The sequence below is a fragment of the Ovis canadensis genome, chromosome 4 (genome assembly GCF_042477335.2).
Source record: "Ovis canadensis isolate MfBH-ARS-UI-01 breed Bighorn chromosome 4, ARS-UI_OviCan_v2, whole genome shotgun sequence".
In the NCBI taxonomy this organism is placed as follows: Eukaryota; Metazoa; Chordata; class Mammalia; order Artiodactyla; family Bovidae; genus Ovis; species Ovis canadensis.
In genome coordinates, this window is record NC_091248.1 from 75,197,100 (window position 1) to 75,212,745 (window position 15,646).

Consider the following 15,646-nt stretch of genomic DNA (forward strand, 5'->3'; position numbering starts at 1 on the left):
TTAGTTGAAATGGCTCATTATTTCATGGTAAAAATACTCAGAATTTGCCTAGTGCCACCAAAATATGTCCCTTTAGTCACTCGCAAGTGAGTTCACAGTCTGAGTATAACAAGGGTCATCGAAACCAGGAACAGAGCTTTTCAGCATCTCAAACATTACATTTGTCTGAGAAAATTCCCATGAAAGAGCAGGAATTATATGCATTTTCCTGTGTCATCTTGTCATTCTATCTTTAGTCGTGTAATTTTCTTATGTAATGGTCTGCATTCGGTGATATTAATAGATTGAAAGGGGCTGAAAACAACTAACACTTTTCTTATGAAAGAAAGATTGAATACTAGCTTATCAAACATTTCTAAGCCTATCAAGTGCCACTCTGATGCCCTAATACCCTAACTGAAATGTGTAGCCACCCTGTCATTCCAGGAAATAATAATTTAGGACATAAAGTTCAATGCAGGTGTAATCTCCAAGTTCTATAATTACTAGTGGACATTAGGGACTTCAACATACATTATGGTGTGTGTGTGTGTACGTGTGTGTAGTCTTATAATCTTAGATTTGGCAGGAACCTTACCAGGTGCTCTCATCTACAGGTAAAAAACTTGGAGCCCTGGAGCTGAGATGACCTTCTCAAGGTCACAGGGCAGCACTAGAACCCTTTCTTTGTATTCACTTTTCATTGTTTACTTGCTACCCTACAAAAGCCATTGTTCTTTGAGGCTCCAATGACCACACCTGCCTCACCTTACAGTATCCAACGGAAAATAGGAACAAATCTACTTTGAAAGGCAAAAATGCTGCATAAGTGTATAGCATTCTTATTTTTCATTCTAGAAACAAAAGTGTGTGGATTACAGAAGCTTTCTAAGCTTCCTATTTAAAAGTGAATTAAATGTCAGCAAATTAATAAGCACTCATTTACTCCCAGCCCTGAAAATACCTTAACATTCCAGACTTAAAAGAACAGTAAGTTTATCCTTTTTTTTTTAATAAAAGAGAATCTCATTCTGTTAAAAATAGTGTGCTTAAAAACAACTTGGTTTTTAAAAAAGTCTATTTTTGTCTCATTTAAAATTACTCTTTAAATTTCATTTATAAAGTCATTGCCTACAAATTCAACATTTCTTTTTCTTCAAAAAGTGTTTCTATTTTCCTTAAAAAACAGTAATAAACCTTCCCTTCCCTATTTTTATCTGTGTGTGTGTTTGTTTGTTTAAATCTCCAGATTAAGGACCCTGTTCAAGAGAATCAAGCCACCTCTGTGAGCTGATGCAATATCACTGGGACAGCCTGGGCTGAAGCCCACTTGCTATGGGATGAAGAGCAGCATAATTTTGTTGGCCTATAGTTGCACTGAGCTTACTTCCTGTAGTCATGTTCCCTTTTGATCCCCATAGCCCCCTGATGAAGTTTGTTCTATTGTTGCCCCCAGTTTACAGATGAGAACACTCAGGCAATGACAGATGAAATGTGTTGCCCAGCTGACTCAGCAGAAAGTGATAGAACCAGAATTTGAACCCCAGCAGCCTGACTCCCAGCATCTTTGCCTGCTTTCTGCCATCACGAACTCTTGGACAATCCATTTTGCCTTTCTCACTGCTCTTACCTGAAAAATGAAAGAGGAAAATAGGTCAGATAATCTGGACCAATCCTTCCTGCTCAATCATCCTCAATCCTGAATGTCTGCAATTTGAATATTTTTGAGGAAAAAAATATCACTTTTTGCTTGCCTTCAGTGCAGGAACACCTTTGAATTATAAATCCCAAAATACATCAGTTTTCTCATTATGTCTTTGGTAACATGTGAGGGAGCAAATTGTTTTTGGTTTGTTGTATGCCCATTTCTCATCACAAGGGATGAGTCCCAAGGTTCTTGAATGGCAAAGCCATTCTCTTATGGAGGTTGAAAACCATGGCTCTGGTGTAGAATGCTGGATGTACAACAGTGATAGGCTGTCACCACAACAATGTAAGGGCAATGATGATGGACTTTGGAGCCAAGTCAACTGAGTTTGAGTTTGCCACTTGAAAGCTGGGTGACTGTGGACAACTTTCATAACCCTTCTAACACTGTTTCTAATTTAAATAAAAAGAAATTGATGTTATTTTCCTAGAGGAAAATAGGGCCTGAAATGTGGCTAATGACAGTGGTATGGCTGTTGTTGGTACTGTCACATGGCCAGGTATTATCCATCAACAGGTGCTGGCTGTGTACTTGCTGTGAGCCTCACCGGGCTGTGCATCAAGATCGTGGTTTCTGTTGAAGGAAGAATCCAAGGAGATCTAGGAGAGTAGGTGGAGAAATTAACTTTCAAAGCATCAATCACATGGAAATGCCCTGTGCTCTTGGTGTCAACTAAGGCAGGAAGCTGCTGCTGGGTCAACAAAAACTGTAGGTTTCCAATGCTCGTTTGGGGCCGCCTGCCTTAGTTGACATGATGGAAGGCTTAATTTCTGCAAATTTCACCTTTCTCATGTATAAAATCAGAGAAGGCAATGGCACCCCACTCCAGTACTCTTGTCTGGAAAATCCCATGGACGGAGGAGCCTGGAAGGCTGCAGTCCATGGGGTCGCTGAGGGTCGGACACGACTGAGCGACTTCACTTTCACTTTTCACTTTCACGCATTGGAGAAGGAGATGGCAACCCACTCCAGTGTTCTTGCCTGGAGAATCCCAGGGACAGGGGAGCCTGGTGGGCTGCCGTCTATGGGGTCGCACAGAGTCGGACACGACTGAAGCGACTTAGCAGCAGCAGCAGCATATATAAAATGAGGATAAGCATCATGCCTACCTCCTGGATTGTTATGAAGATAACACCCCTAGAGCCCTTGTGAGTTACACACAATCTCCTACCACCTGATCCCTAATATTAGGGACGTTGTTTTCATCCCTCTTCACCCAAGCAAGAGCAGGGCTCTTTGTTCTCGGTTTTGTCTGGCTTGCACAGCACCAGTAGTCCCATAAAACTTTAATTAGGGAATAAAGTACCCATATAATCACACCAGTCCTGAAAAAGGTACTGTGATAATGTGATTAATAAGTTTTTGTATGGTGATAGCGCTTTAAAGTGCTGTTGTAGACCTGTAAATTTTACTGGCTTCAGTGCTTATGAAAGTAAGAGTGACAGCTCATTGCCTAGGGCAGCAAACACACAACCCTCCTGCGTTTACTTTTCAAGTTCCCTAAATAGCTTTGTATATCAGGTCAGGACTTCACTTTCTTCAATGTTGCCATCTCTACCACAGTCATGGGCTTCCCTGGTGGCTCAGATAGTGAAGAATCTGCCTGCAAGGCAGGAGACCTGGGTTTGATCCCTGGGTCAGGAAGATCTCCTGGAGAAGGGTTGGTTGGTTACCCATTCCAATATTCTCGTCTGGAGAATTCCATGGACAGAGGAACCTGATGGGCTACAGTCCATGGGGTCACAAAAAGTCAGACACGATTGTGACTAACAGTCAGCCAGTCACCACTAACATGAGCTGGAGTTCTTTCCTCTAACTTCATATGTTCTTTCCTCTAATTTCTGAGATGTAATAACAGGCTTGACTAAGAATTGAGGGCCATCAGAGAACATCCCATGTTCCTGGAAATGATCTGCTGGTACAACCTTCATTGTCATCACCACCGCTTTTTTCCATATTTATGTCTCTTTGTATCTTTTTAAAGCACTTTTCCATGAATGGGGAAAGCAGTGGAGATTTCATTCCCACTTCTTAGTTTCAAAAATCAAGAGTCATAAAGGTGAAGTGAGCTCCTTATTGTCATGGACGGACTTGAACCCAAATCTTTTGCCCTCAGACGCAAACTTTTTTAGTGTGACTGCTGGCTGCTGCTAGCCTATGCCCCTGCCTTCTCAGGAAGAGAGCAGCATTTACTATGTATTCTAAAGGATGAAGACAAAAGAGGTTTGTGTATAGGTGTGCCCCTACCAGAGCGGAGCATGTCCCCGTGGGTTTGATCAGGGCTCACTCACCAGGAGCTTTCCCCAGGGGATTCTCTCTAAATAATGTCTGTGTTCAAATACATGAAGGGCACCCTGACCTTTCCGAAGTGCTGTAAACCTTACTCCTGCCCCACCCCTCCTGCCCTCCTGGGCTTCCAGGGCTTGAAATTTAACCATTTGGGGCCTTGAGATCTAACTGGCCTTTAAATAGAGTTCAACTAAAATAGAAATTCTTTCACTGTATGACACGACTGAGCGACTTCACTTTCACTTTTCACTTTCATGCATTGGAGAAGGAAATGGCAACCCACTCCAGTGTTCTTGCCTGGAGAATCCCAGAGATGAGGGAACCTGGTGGGCTGCCGTCTATGGGGTTGCACTGAGTCGGACACGACTGAAGTGACGCAGCAGCAGCAGCAGCAGCAGCAACAGCCTATATTAAAAGAAAAAAAAAAAGTAGAATCCTATTTTGGCCCTGGGGAATCAGGGATAGGGGAGTCACAAAGCATACTTCCTTGGGCTCCAGTAGCCTTATTCATATGACATGAACAGTCAGAGGTATTCTAAAGAGCAAATGAACGTATGTACAAGGACTGTAAAAATGTAAGCTTGACAAAGAGCTGAGGAGAAGAGAGGGGCTGGTGTGCTGGTCTGGGAAGAGGAGACAGGTGGCCACACCTAGAATTCAGAGCATTGGGTCTGACCGCGACAAAGGAAGCTTTGTAATGAGGTGGTTTGAAGGCAGTCTTACTGACTTCACAGTTTGGTCCAGAACTGAACCTTCAAAGACACTTGGGCTGCTTTGACCCCCAGCCATCTGTATCTGGGAATGTCAAACAAATGGTTAATGGTATCAGATGCTTAATGATCTCAGATGTCCCCTACTTACTGCCATAAGAGGGAAAAGAGCCCCCTGGAGAAATAATTCAAGGATGCTATTTTCAAAGTTGCAATTAATTGTGTATTCAGGAAAGCTCATCTTCTGCCAGTTATTCCATTGAAAAATGGGAAATTACGGGTGATGGAGGCGCTGTGACTGACAGGGCAGTTTGAATGATCTTTATAAGATCAATAAGGCAGATGCAGAGCCCGTATTCAACACCAGCCATCCTGGACCAAAGCCGTAATGATCATGACACGGGAAGAGCTATGAGCTAGCTTCCTTCACTCAACATATTGCGTAAGGGCAGGTCTGATCATCTGACCTTCAACTTGGAGGTTTCATGGGGGCTAGCCTCTGGTTGCCTTTTCTAAGTGCCTTTTTTCCACGGTGGCTTGAGCCGAATGTGCCTCCCATTGTCTCCCTTTGGGGGATGTGGCCGTGTCTTTTCATTTTCCTTCTCAACTTCCTCCCTTCTTTCCCTCCTCTTTCCTCCAGCTAGTGAGACCTGCAACGATTTCCACCCGATGTTCTTCACCCATGACAGATCCTTTGAGGAGTTTTTCTGCATCTGTATCCAGCTCCTGAACAAGACATGGAAGGAAATGAGGGCGACTTCTGAAGACTTCAACAAGGTAAGAGGAATCTGAGGCAGAGGCAGCAGCTTCCTATGTCCCGGAAGAGGCTCCTCCCCACCCTTAGCATGGTCTCTTTGTGGCGCGTGAAAGGAGAATGGGGATGGCTATGAGTTTAGGTGGCTTTGAGGATGGAAAAAGGAAGGCATACCTGTGCAAACAGGAGCCTGTGTGCCAGTGATGTTCTTATCTCTCTAGGGATAAGCTTGGAACAGTTTGTTCCTTTTGACTCACTAAGCAGAAGCCACAGGCAGAGACTCTTTCTTGAGAAATATTGATAAGGTGAACTTTGCCTTTAATGGTGTTGAGCTGGGATGCCTTGTTAGTACAAGATCTGGTTGGGGGATATCCCTCCCTTTCACCTGTGCAGGTGACTGCTACGGAGAGAATGAGATGAGGAAGGCTGCTGTGGTCACTTGGTGTCTCTCTGGGTTATGGATGGGTTGAAATAACTGCCCTTTTCTCTGTCACAAAGAGTTCTTATTAAAATGCAAGACCTCTTTGAGGGAGTTGAGGAAGTTGAAATGGAACATTTCCTGGTTTACAGAAAGCATTTGGTTTTTGTGGAGAGTGTGAATCTCACATTTCCACTTGTGAGTGAATGTTGGGTGGAGAGAAGAGTGTTGATCAACTTAAAGAAAGAGGATACATCTTGTGCACTTTTCAAGATAAACAAAATCTTTAACCTTAGATCAAAGCCTTGTTAGCAATCATGACGTGGCTACTAACAACTGGTGGTTGGGGCAGGTGTGCATAAGACTTTAATTCTGATTTGCTAATATACATGGCTCTGGGTTTGATTAGCCCCCATCACCCATGTTCCCTGGCCTGGTACTGGGAACAGAACTGTTTCTGAGTCTTAAGTGCCTGGTCTCAGAGTCATCCTGCAGGGCCTTCATGAGCTTATGCTTGGGGCATAACATAATATCTGAATTCTGGTGTCACTTGATATTCTCATGGTCTTTGCCTCCCAGTCCCCTTTTCTCTGAACTTACATCTATCTGGTCCCTCTTTTCCACCATATTTCACGTTCATGGCATCTTGAACCAATATTGGCTAAAAAGAAAGAAAACCAGGGAAAGGACACTTTTCCCAAGGCTTCCCCGAGGTTAGAACCTGTCTCTATCAGCATAATGATCTTACCTGCACTTGTAACAGAATGAACACTGTTCCATCTCAGTCGTTCTGGGCCACCTATTCAGTTCCTTTCTTTTTTGTTTTTGTGAATCTGTTATATGTTTTTGATTTGTGGTTACCCTGGTTTTCAAGAAAGTTTACCCATAACTCTATCTGCTTGCTTTAGACTGATAGTCATGTAAGTTCAAACGCATTCTAAAAGATGGACCTTTTTTACCCTCCCCCACATTTTGTGATTTTGATGTCCTGTTTTACGTCTTCATGTTTATCCTATTGCAGTTCATCGTAGTTATAACCACTTCTAGAAACGTTTTAATTGTTGTTTAATCTGTGTACTGGTTTGTTTAAGTGATCTTCAATCCTTTTGTATATTTGCTTGGGCCATCTATTGAAGTCCTTGAAATTGGCCCCAGAGACTCCCCTCTGTGGAAAACACTAGTCTATAGACTGTGTGCTAGAGCTGCAAGTGTCTGAGCAACTGTGTCCAAGGACAGACATGATTTGGGATGGAAAGTGAGAAAGAAGAAGCCCATTAATTCCCTTATGATTATAACTGCAGCCTAAGTGTACTCTACTTGATTATGAGGGACTTCGCAAATCAGGTGCAAATTATCTTTAGGAGAGAGGGAAGAAGGAGCACGGAGACCTTTGTTCAATCAAACCAAACCAAGTGGAGAGTTAAATCAGTGGGCTCTGAGAGTTCTAGAGTGCTGTAGCCACTTGCTCTGGGTCAATGCAGCTCTTCCCACGCTGCACTGTTTCTGAAAGTCACTCAGTCCTCAGATCTTGTGTCCTGGAGACACCTCTTCCTCAGGAGAAGATGTCACTGGCTCCCATGTGTTCTGGTACCAGGTATCCATCTGCTTTCTGAGGGGGGTTCATCTAGCCTTCTTCCCCAGAATTTTAGATATCTGCATTTTTTGTGAAAGATAAAATCTAATATCGTTGCTATTGATCTATGCACAGATGAGGTGTATAGAAAATATTAGCAAATTCCTGCAAAGGAATGGCTCAAGGGAATGAGTACTTAGACTTAAGTACTTAATTACTGTAGAACTAATAAGTTTAGGACATGAAGTCAAGAATACATCAGTAACAAAGGAAATCAGAGGCCTCAGTCTGGAGGTGCTGAGCAGGGCCAGAGGGAGGAGGTGAGCCTGGCTCTCAGATGCATTTTGTTCATTGCAGCTGTGTGCTCGGGTGGGTGAAGATGATTTTCTCCTTGCATAGGGTGAGGTCCTGGTAGGTGACAGTAAGGGCCCCAAAGGGTCATGTGAAAATCTGTTTAATTATATGGTTGCAGAAACATTCTTCAGCAAGATCTAAGAGCCAGGTTCAAATACAGTTTCCTATTGTAGCCTTAGTGTCATCTTTTTTGCACTGGACAATCATAAACTATGGAGAAGAAAATGGCAACCCACTTCAGTATTCTTGCCTGGGAAATCCCATGGACAGAGGAGCCTGGCAGGCTATAGCCCATGGGGACACAAAAGAGTCAGACACGATTGAGCGGCTAATCAACAAATCATAAACTAATTCTGACATTACACATCTGCTGCCAAGTAGAGGTGGTTATTTATGGTTGTGGGTAGGCAACTGGAGGCCTGAGAGGCAGAGAGCCCCACTCCACATGCCCACTGGTCAAGAATGGATATCAGCGGAGGATCAGGGATGGGTGTGACAAGGCATTTAAATTTTCTACATCAAATATTTGCTGTGTTTGCTTTTTTCTTTTAAATACTGTGCATGTCTTACTTTTGTAACCAGAAAAGTGTATCAATCATATACTTTTAATCACATGTATATTAGTTTTTTAATACTTTTGTACCATATTGCCACAATTGTAGCGGCATAAACCATACAAATTGTTTATCTTACAGCTCCATAGTTCAGAAGCCAAAAGCAGGTCTCCCAGGGCTAAAATAAGATGTCAGCAGAACCATGTTTCTTTTGGGAGGTTCTTGGGGAGAATTCATTTCCTTGCCTTTTCCAGGCTATGGAAAGCACCTGCATTCCTTGGCTCACGGCCCTCTTTGTCCGTCTTTGAAACCGGCGATTGCAAGTTCAGTCCTTTCTACCACATTTCTCTTCACTATGATCCCTCTTATGCCTCCATCTTTCACTTGTAAGAACCCCTGTGATTACACTGGGCCACCTGGGTAATCCAGAGTAATCATTCCTATTTTAAGGTCAGCCGACTAGCAACCTCAATTTCATCTGCAATCTAAGTTCCCTTTGCTGTAAAAGGAAATACATTCACAGAGTATGGGGATTAGATTATGGACATCAACACAGAGCCATATTCTGCTTACCATAATGTGCACTTAAGTTGTAAATATAATAGGTTTGTATCTGTGAGTATCAGTTTAAATCAATGAAACATGAAAAGATGAGCTTTTCTGGTGTTTATTTTTCTGGTAGACTAGCATAATACCAGTTGCAGAGTTCTGCTAGTGGTTGCTCAAAGGCAGGTATAATTATGTCCTTTTTCTTTTATGTCTCTTTTTTGTTGCTGGCCTTAACAAAAACAAGAAAAAAGGGCCAGGGGGTGGGGGCAGTGGTGGGGAAGGACTCTGAGTGAGAGCCTGTACTTAAATGTGAAGAATGTCTTCTCTGATTTTTTTCCTGCTGCCTATCAGCCACTGTTTGCTTTACCAGATAATAATTTGGAAAAGAGAAATGCTGAAATTGTAATCAGTTCACTTTTCTTCTTGTTATTAATTTGGTAGCAGAAGAGACTGAGTTTAGGAACAAATGTGGGTTTGGTGTTACTGGTAGATTTAATGTTTTTCTTGTTTCCTAAGATTATACAAATGGAAATTCAGAAGTATTTTAAGAGTCTAACGGAAGACACAGTTTCTTTGAACTTTCTTGGACATCTTCTCAAGCTTTTGCCTGTTTGAATGAAAACATGGGTGGTGAATTTAATCATTGACCTGAGATACAGTGTTCTCTAAGAAAGGCTTAACTATTTGCCTCCTTTGGTTTATTAGTGGAGAAGCAGTATTTCTCAATCTAAAATTTTGATTTTTCTTCCCAATAAACAATACAAGATTCCTGCAGACCCAGGAATCTCTTCTACAACCCACTTTGTTGAGGACACTCGTTGGTAGATACCTGATGCTTGGAAGTTAACACTGCTACTGAAAGTGAGTGTATGGAAAAGCAGCTGTCTCCAGACCTGGGAAGCAGCAGATGCAATGTTTTTGTGTGTTTTTTTTTTAAATTTATTCAAGAGAAGTAGAATTAGAGAGTGATTACAATATTTATGCTTTGAAAGTACTCTCAGTTTCTCAATATAGCAGTCTCTGCAGAGTAATCCATTGATTCAGGCCATTGAGTTTGTATTCTGTGTTTTTGCCTTTTATCACCAATATTTCAGAGCATGCATCACTCATTGTCAGGGGCATTAGAGAAGAGCTAAAGCACAGCTGGATCCCCCGAAATGCAAGTGGCCCCATAGTCATTTCACTGAAGCCTTTACTTTTGAGTTGGGGGTTAGGAAGGAGGATGCAAGTGACTTGGATATTTCAGGTATGGGAATCTCATTTCAAGCTTTTGTGTCGGACTGCTCCACTTGAAAAATTTGAACAAGGATATGTATACATCAAACTCAGTATCTATGAATAACAGCCTTTCTCAGCCTGCCTGTACATTAGAATCACCTAGGGGGCTTTTGAAAGCTCTGTTATCCCGGTGTCCAACTGTACCACAAGACAATTTAAATTTTTGGGGGTGGAGCCAGCACTATTAAAGATTTTCATTAAGGTAGATTTGATCACTAAAGGTAAATCATGTCCATAGAGTTACCATCAGTTGACACATGTAACACATTTCACCAACTCACGACTTGTGCTGATGAAGTGGTGTGTCTGTCAGTCTACAAGGCCCAGGGTCTAATCCTGACTCTGTTCCTCAGGAGCTCTATGCCTGGAAATTGGAGGAAAAACAAAAGTGGATACCAGAATTCCATCACTTTCTCTTATAGTGGTGTGATCTCAAGGTGAAGTCATAAATGTAAAAAGACTTTGAGGAAGTAAAATATCATATGCAGTTGTAAAGTGTTCTTTTTGTATGTAATAAGATAAATACTGTCTCTGAAATACAAGTAAATTGCTTTTTCACAAGAAGACATTTTTTTAGCCATTATGTTTAAAAAAAGAGGAGGGAGGGGGAAGAAAGCAAAGCGAAGCTGTCTATGTAGCCCCAGTTAACTTCTGAACTGAATTAAACAACTCGTCTAACTTTGGTGGAAATAAGGTTGAAGCTGAAAATTTGGCAGTGTTTTTCTCCAAACGTCTTTATTAGGTACCTTGGTTTTCCCCATGGCAAGCCATGAGTAGCAGCCTAAAAATCAACGGGTACAGTTTTCATGAACTTAATGTCTGGTGAGAGTTAAGGCCTCTCCAGCAATTACCTTGTTGTCCAGACTTCTCCCCAGGGTGGCTGAGCGTACTAGATACCATCAAAATATTTGTTCACAGCATTAGTGTTACTTCACATGCTGTCAAAATGGGCATTAAAAACCAAAATCAAATGACTTTGCCATGCCTTCAAATTACCAAAACTGAAGAAACTAATGATCTGAAAAATGCAGTCACTCTAGAGTGAAAGCACTGTTTTAAAATGCTACCCAACAGCGTAATAAGCAAAGCACACATGATAGAGTGTATGCTGTCAGGCTCACAGATGAGAAATCGTCCCTTCAAAGAGGAGAGGCTGTGCACGGGGAGAACCCAGGCCCATCACACAAAGCTGCAGCTGCCTCTGGCGCAGCTACCAGCTTCTTCCAAGTCAGTGGGTGAAAATGCATTGGGGAGGATTGGAGAACAAGACACAAGACAGCGGACACATCCTGAGAAGTCCCTTGGAAGGTTATCCATGGAAAATAACCACTATCTAGGGCCATAGTCACATCTGATGGGTTATGATGTGGTATAGAAAAGGGATTGTTTGAAAGCTCAAAGGCGGTGACCGCATAAATGAAAAAGGGGAATATGTTTTCTCCCCAAACCGCTTCCAGCTTACTGACTTTCTATGCATGCTTTTCAGGGGGCAATTAGCTATTCAGAAGTCCCCTTCCTAGGCCAGCTCAACTTCGTCATGGTGCAGACAGCGCTCTGTTGGTTAGCTGAGCTGGCCTAGGGAATGAAAGGTGGTCTGTAACTCTCACCATGAATAAACATGAATCTCCTCATTTGCATGAGGCAGGTGACTGTAAAATATCTTGGAGCAAGTTGTGAAAGGAGGCTTTGTGCATCTGTGCCCAGGGGAAGCTGGGGGGGACTCAGCGTTGTTTATCTTCATTAGAATTCCAACTAGTGCTGCCGTTATTGATCTGAACCCAGGCCTGGTGTGGTTAATAAAGTAGGTGTATGTTTTAATTGAAACATGAATATTTAAGTAGAGGAGAAGTCTTTTAAAGGGCCCTCATTTCCTATGGGATTATCCATTTTTCAGCTGTCTAGGCCATTTACAAGTATTTATTCAAAAGGCTTCTCCTGTTTCACACAGGTCTTTGGGTTTGGCAGGAAGAAAATCAAATCTCCGGAAGCAAATGTATTACATGAACAGGTTTATTTTTTCCTTTGATGTTTCCCATTGCATAGGTAGCAAATGGTTTGTGTGTGTGTGTGTGCATATGTTTGTGTTTCAGTGTGTTTAAGGTATCCACTTAAGGTGGTATTACCCTTTTTCATGTAATTTGCCACTTTCTGTTGGACAGTAATCATGGCATGTCCTCATCAATATCAATTATGCTGTTGAGAGACAGTGAAAAGACCAAGAAAGATCAACTGTACTAATTTATTGTTTTCAAGAGGTATCTTCTTAAATAGATCTCAGCGTGTACACTTTCTAAGCAGAAATGTATTAATTATAGGTAACATTGTCCTTACTAAGATGGGAAGATTGCTGCAGTGTGAAGCAGTATTTCTCCAAGTTTGCATCACAACCCCATTAAGGAGCTTTCAGACATATTTTTCAAACCTAATCACCCTCCTCCTGAAATTTCAATTATGCAGATATATTGTTATTTGTTTATATATGTATATCTGTACTTTCCATGTTAAAAGACTAAGAATTTTTGCTCCTCTAAGAACTAATTTTCACCTCCCCAGGGGGAGAGCAACAGAAGAGCCTGCAGGCAGTCCCAGCATGGCTACTCACCTGAAATGTAACCTTGAACATGTCCTTTAGCTGCCAAGTCCCTTCTTATCTGTAAGATGAGTAGCGGTAATAATAATAATAACAATGATATTTCCCTGAATCACAGAATTAGACCCTCAGTGGTGAGGTTTGTAAATCGCCCCATATATATGGGAGGTGCTGATCTCAAGGGACAAACAGTAATTTGCGTTTGGATTGTGCAGTATGATTGAGCAGCTTTGATTTCCCAGAGGGGTGGTGGTGATAGTTTAGTCACTAAGTCATGTCTGACTCTTGCAACCCTGTGGACTGTAGCCCACCAGTCTCCTCTGTCCATGGGATTTCCCAGGCAAGAGTACTGGAGTGGGGTGCCGTTTCCTCCTCCATTGGTTTAGCCACAAAGGGGGATTTTGACCACAGTGGGGCACATTTCTTAGTGAGGAGGAAGTCCTCTTGTGCAGTTTGTGGTTATGAGGGATGCTCTCCCCAGCCTGCCCACAGATGTACCACAGGTAACGCAGGAGCTTAGCAGAATCTCAGAGATGGACACACTGGTCCTTCAAGAGCCCAGGTCCCCTACTGTCAGCTGGCTAACCTTGTGCAAGGGCTTCAGCCCTGTCAGCTTCAGATTCCTCATCTGTGAGGGAACAGCAGGAACAGTACCACAGCTACCTGGGCTCTGAGCCCTGGGCCCTGTCAGGCACAAAACTGCTTGGCTCAGTCTGGCCTGGCGCAAGCACCAGGTGACACAGGATTCTAAATTCCTCTGAAAAAGAAAACGAAAACTCATGGCAAAGCTGACGACGAAATGCTTTCAGGCTTCTCCCTGTGATTTAAGTGACTAGCTTAATAGAATGTCCATCTTAGTGGTCCCAGCTGCACAAGGTCCGTGCAACTTTTATGAGAAAGCAGGGGTGACTGTAAAGTGGTTCATTTGCAGGGACCATCCTGAGGTTGTGTCACTAACAGCCTGAGTGTATGTCCTTTTGAAGGGGTTGTATACAAGGATCCTGAATCATCCAGAAAGAATTAGATTTTGTTGACTCTCTTCTTGTAATTTTCACAAGAAATGGTTAAACTGTCTACAATTTGTTTAAAAGCTGACTGATAGGCTTAGTTGGTTGGAAACACAGCTAACATGTTTTGCTCTCTTGACATTTTCTAAAACGGAAACATTTAAAAAATAATCTTTGCTGTGTTTGAGTCTCATGAATAATTTGGGGAAAAGCTTGACAATAGTAAATATACATCTTGAAGTTTCCTTTATGTGCACAAGGCTTTTCTCATTTCCAAAGTCTTCATAGACTCGGTGCATCTTTCTCTGAATGTGCTGTTGTTGATTAGTCACTAAGTTATGTCCAGCTCTTTTGCAACCCCATGTTCGGTAGCCCACCAGGCTCCTCTAACCGTGGGATTTCCCAGGCAAGAATATTGGAGTGGGTTGCTGTTTCCTTCCCAAGGGGATCTTCCTGACCCAAGGATCAAGCCTGTGTGTCCTGCACTGGCAGGTGGATTGTATGCTAAATTAAGATCTGCCAATTATGAGAAGCAAAGAATTGATAGGTTCTTCTACTGGACAGTGGTGACACATATCAGTTCCTTTTAAAGTATATATATGTGTATATATATATATATATATTTTTTTTACTGAATTATAATTGGCATACAATATCACATTAGTTTCAGGGATACAACATAGTGATTAAATTTTCTGTATGTTCTGAAATGACCATGACAACAAGTCTAGTACCATATGTCACCATACAGAATTAAAACAATATTATTGACTATATATATTCTCTATGTGATACATTATACCGCCATGTATATGTCTCTTGGTTCAACTGCAGACCTTTCCTGAACATGAACATGATGACAACTCTTTAAGTTAACTGTTCTCTATAACTCTATTCAATGACTTTGGAAGCTTCTTTTCCCTTTTATTAACTATACTTTGGGGCACTGTATGAGTTGCTAACTGGTTCCTATGACCTGAATTCCATATTCCATGGTGGATCATGTGAGGGCTTTGATAATGGCACAGAAACCATTTTATTAGTATACATCCAATTAAAAGGAAATTACCTGTATTTTAAGCTAGGCATAATGAGATTTAGGCATTCTAAAGTAAAGGGCAGATAGGAAACAGGGACGGATAGCTACGAAGAGTACCATTTGATGGGAATCTCTCAAAAAATGCCAAGTCCTTTTTGGTTTAAAAGAAAATATTTATCTTGTATTTGCAAAGTCAGTCAGTCAGTCAGTTCAGTCACTCAGTCGTGTCTGACTCTTTGCAACCCCATGAATTGCAGCATGCCAGGCCTCCCTGTCCATCACCAACTCCCGGAGTTCACTCAGACTCACGTCCATCGAGTCAGTGATGCCATCCAGCCATCTCATCCTCGGTCTCCCCTTCTCCTCCTGCCCCCAATCCCTCCCAGCATCAGAGTCTTTTCCAATGAGTCAACTCTTCGCATGAGGTGGCCAAAGTGCTGGAGTTTCAGCTTTAGCATCATTCCTTCCAAAGAAATCCCAGGGCTGGTCTCCTTCAGAATGGACTGGTTGGATCTCCTTGCAGTCCAAGGGACTCTCAAGAGTCTTCTCCAACACCACAGTAAATTATGTTATGTTTGGGAATGCATGTAAGAATTAAAGATTTTAAAATTTAAAAAATAAAAAACTAAAAATTAAAAAAAAAATTGTATTTGAAGAAAAAAAAAAAAAATAAAGATCTTTTCAAGGCTCAAAAAAAAAAAAAAAAAAAGGGAGTTGAGAACACACGCCTCAGAGACCTGTGTATCATAAGGAGGAACAGGAGTACGTAAGGCACTTCTTGCCACCTGAGGGGGCTAGATGTTGGGTAGTGCCAGGGGATAGAGGGCAAAGAGGGGCCCTAGAT

General features: G+C 42.0%; 1 protein-coding gene across 4 annotated transcripts in view; it reads left to right on the forward strand.

The window, feature by feature from the left end:
- The window catches only part of ELMO1 (engulfment and cell motility 1), a 583,367-nt gene that overhangs the window by 413,054 nt on the left and 154,667 nt on the right, over positions 1 to 15,646 (forward strand). For all 4 annotated transcript variants that reach the window (XM_069588027.1, XM_069588028.1, XM_069588030.1 and 1 more), the window contains exon 16: positions 5,327 to 5,463. In XM_069588027.1, coding sequence (XP_069444128.1) covers positions 5,327 to 5,463 — 137 coding nt within the window. The remainder of the gene's footprint in view (positions 1 to 5,326; positions 5,464 to 15,646) is intronic.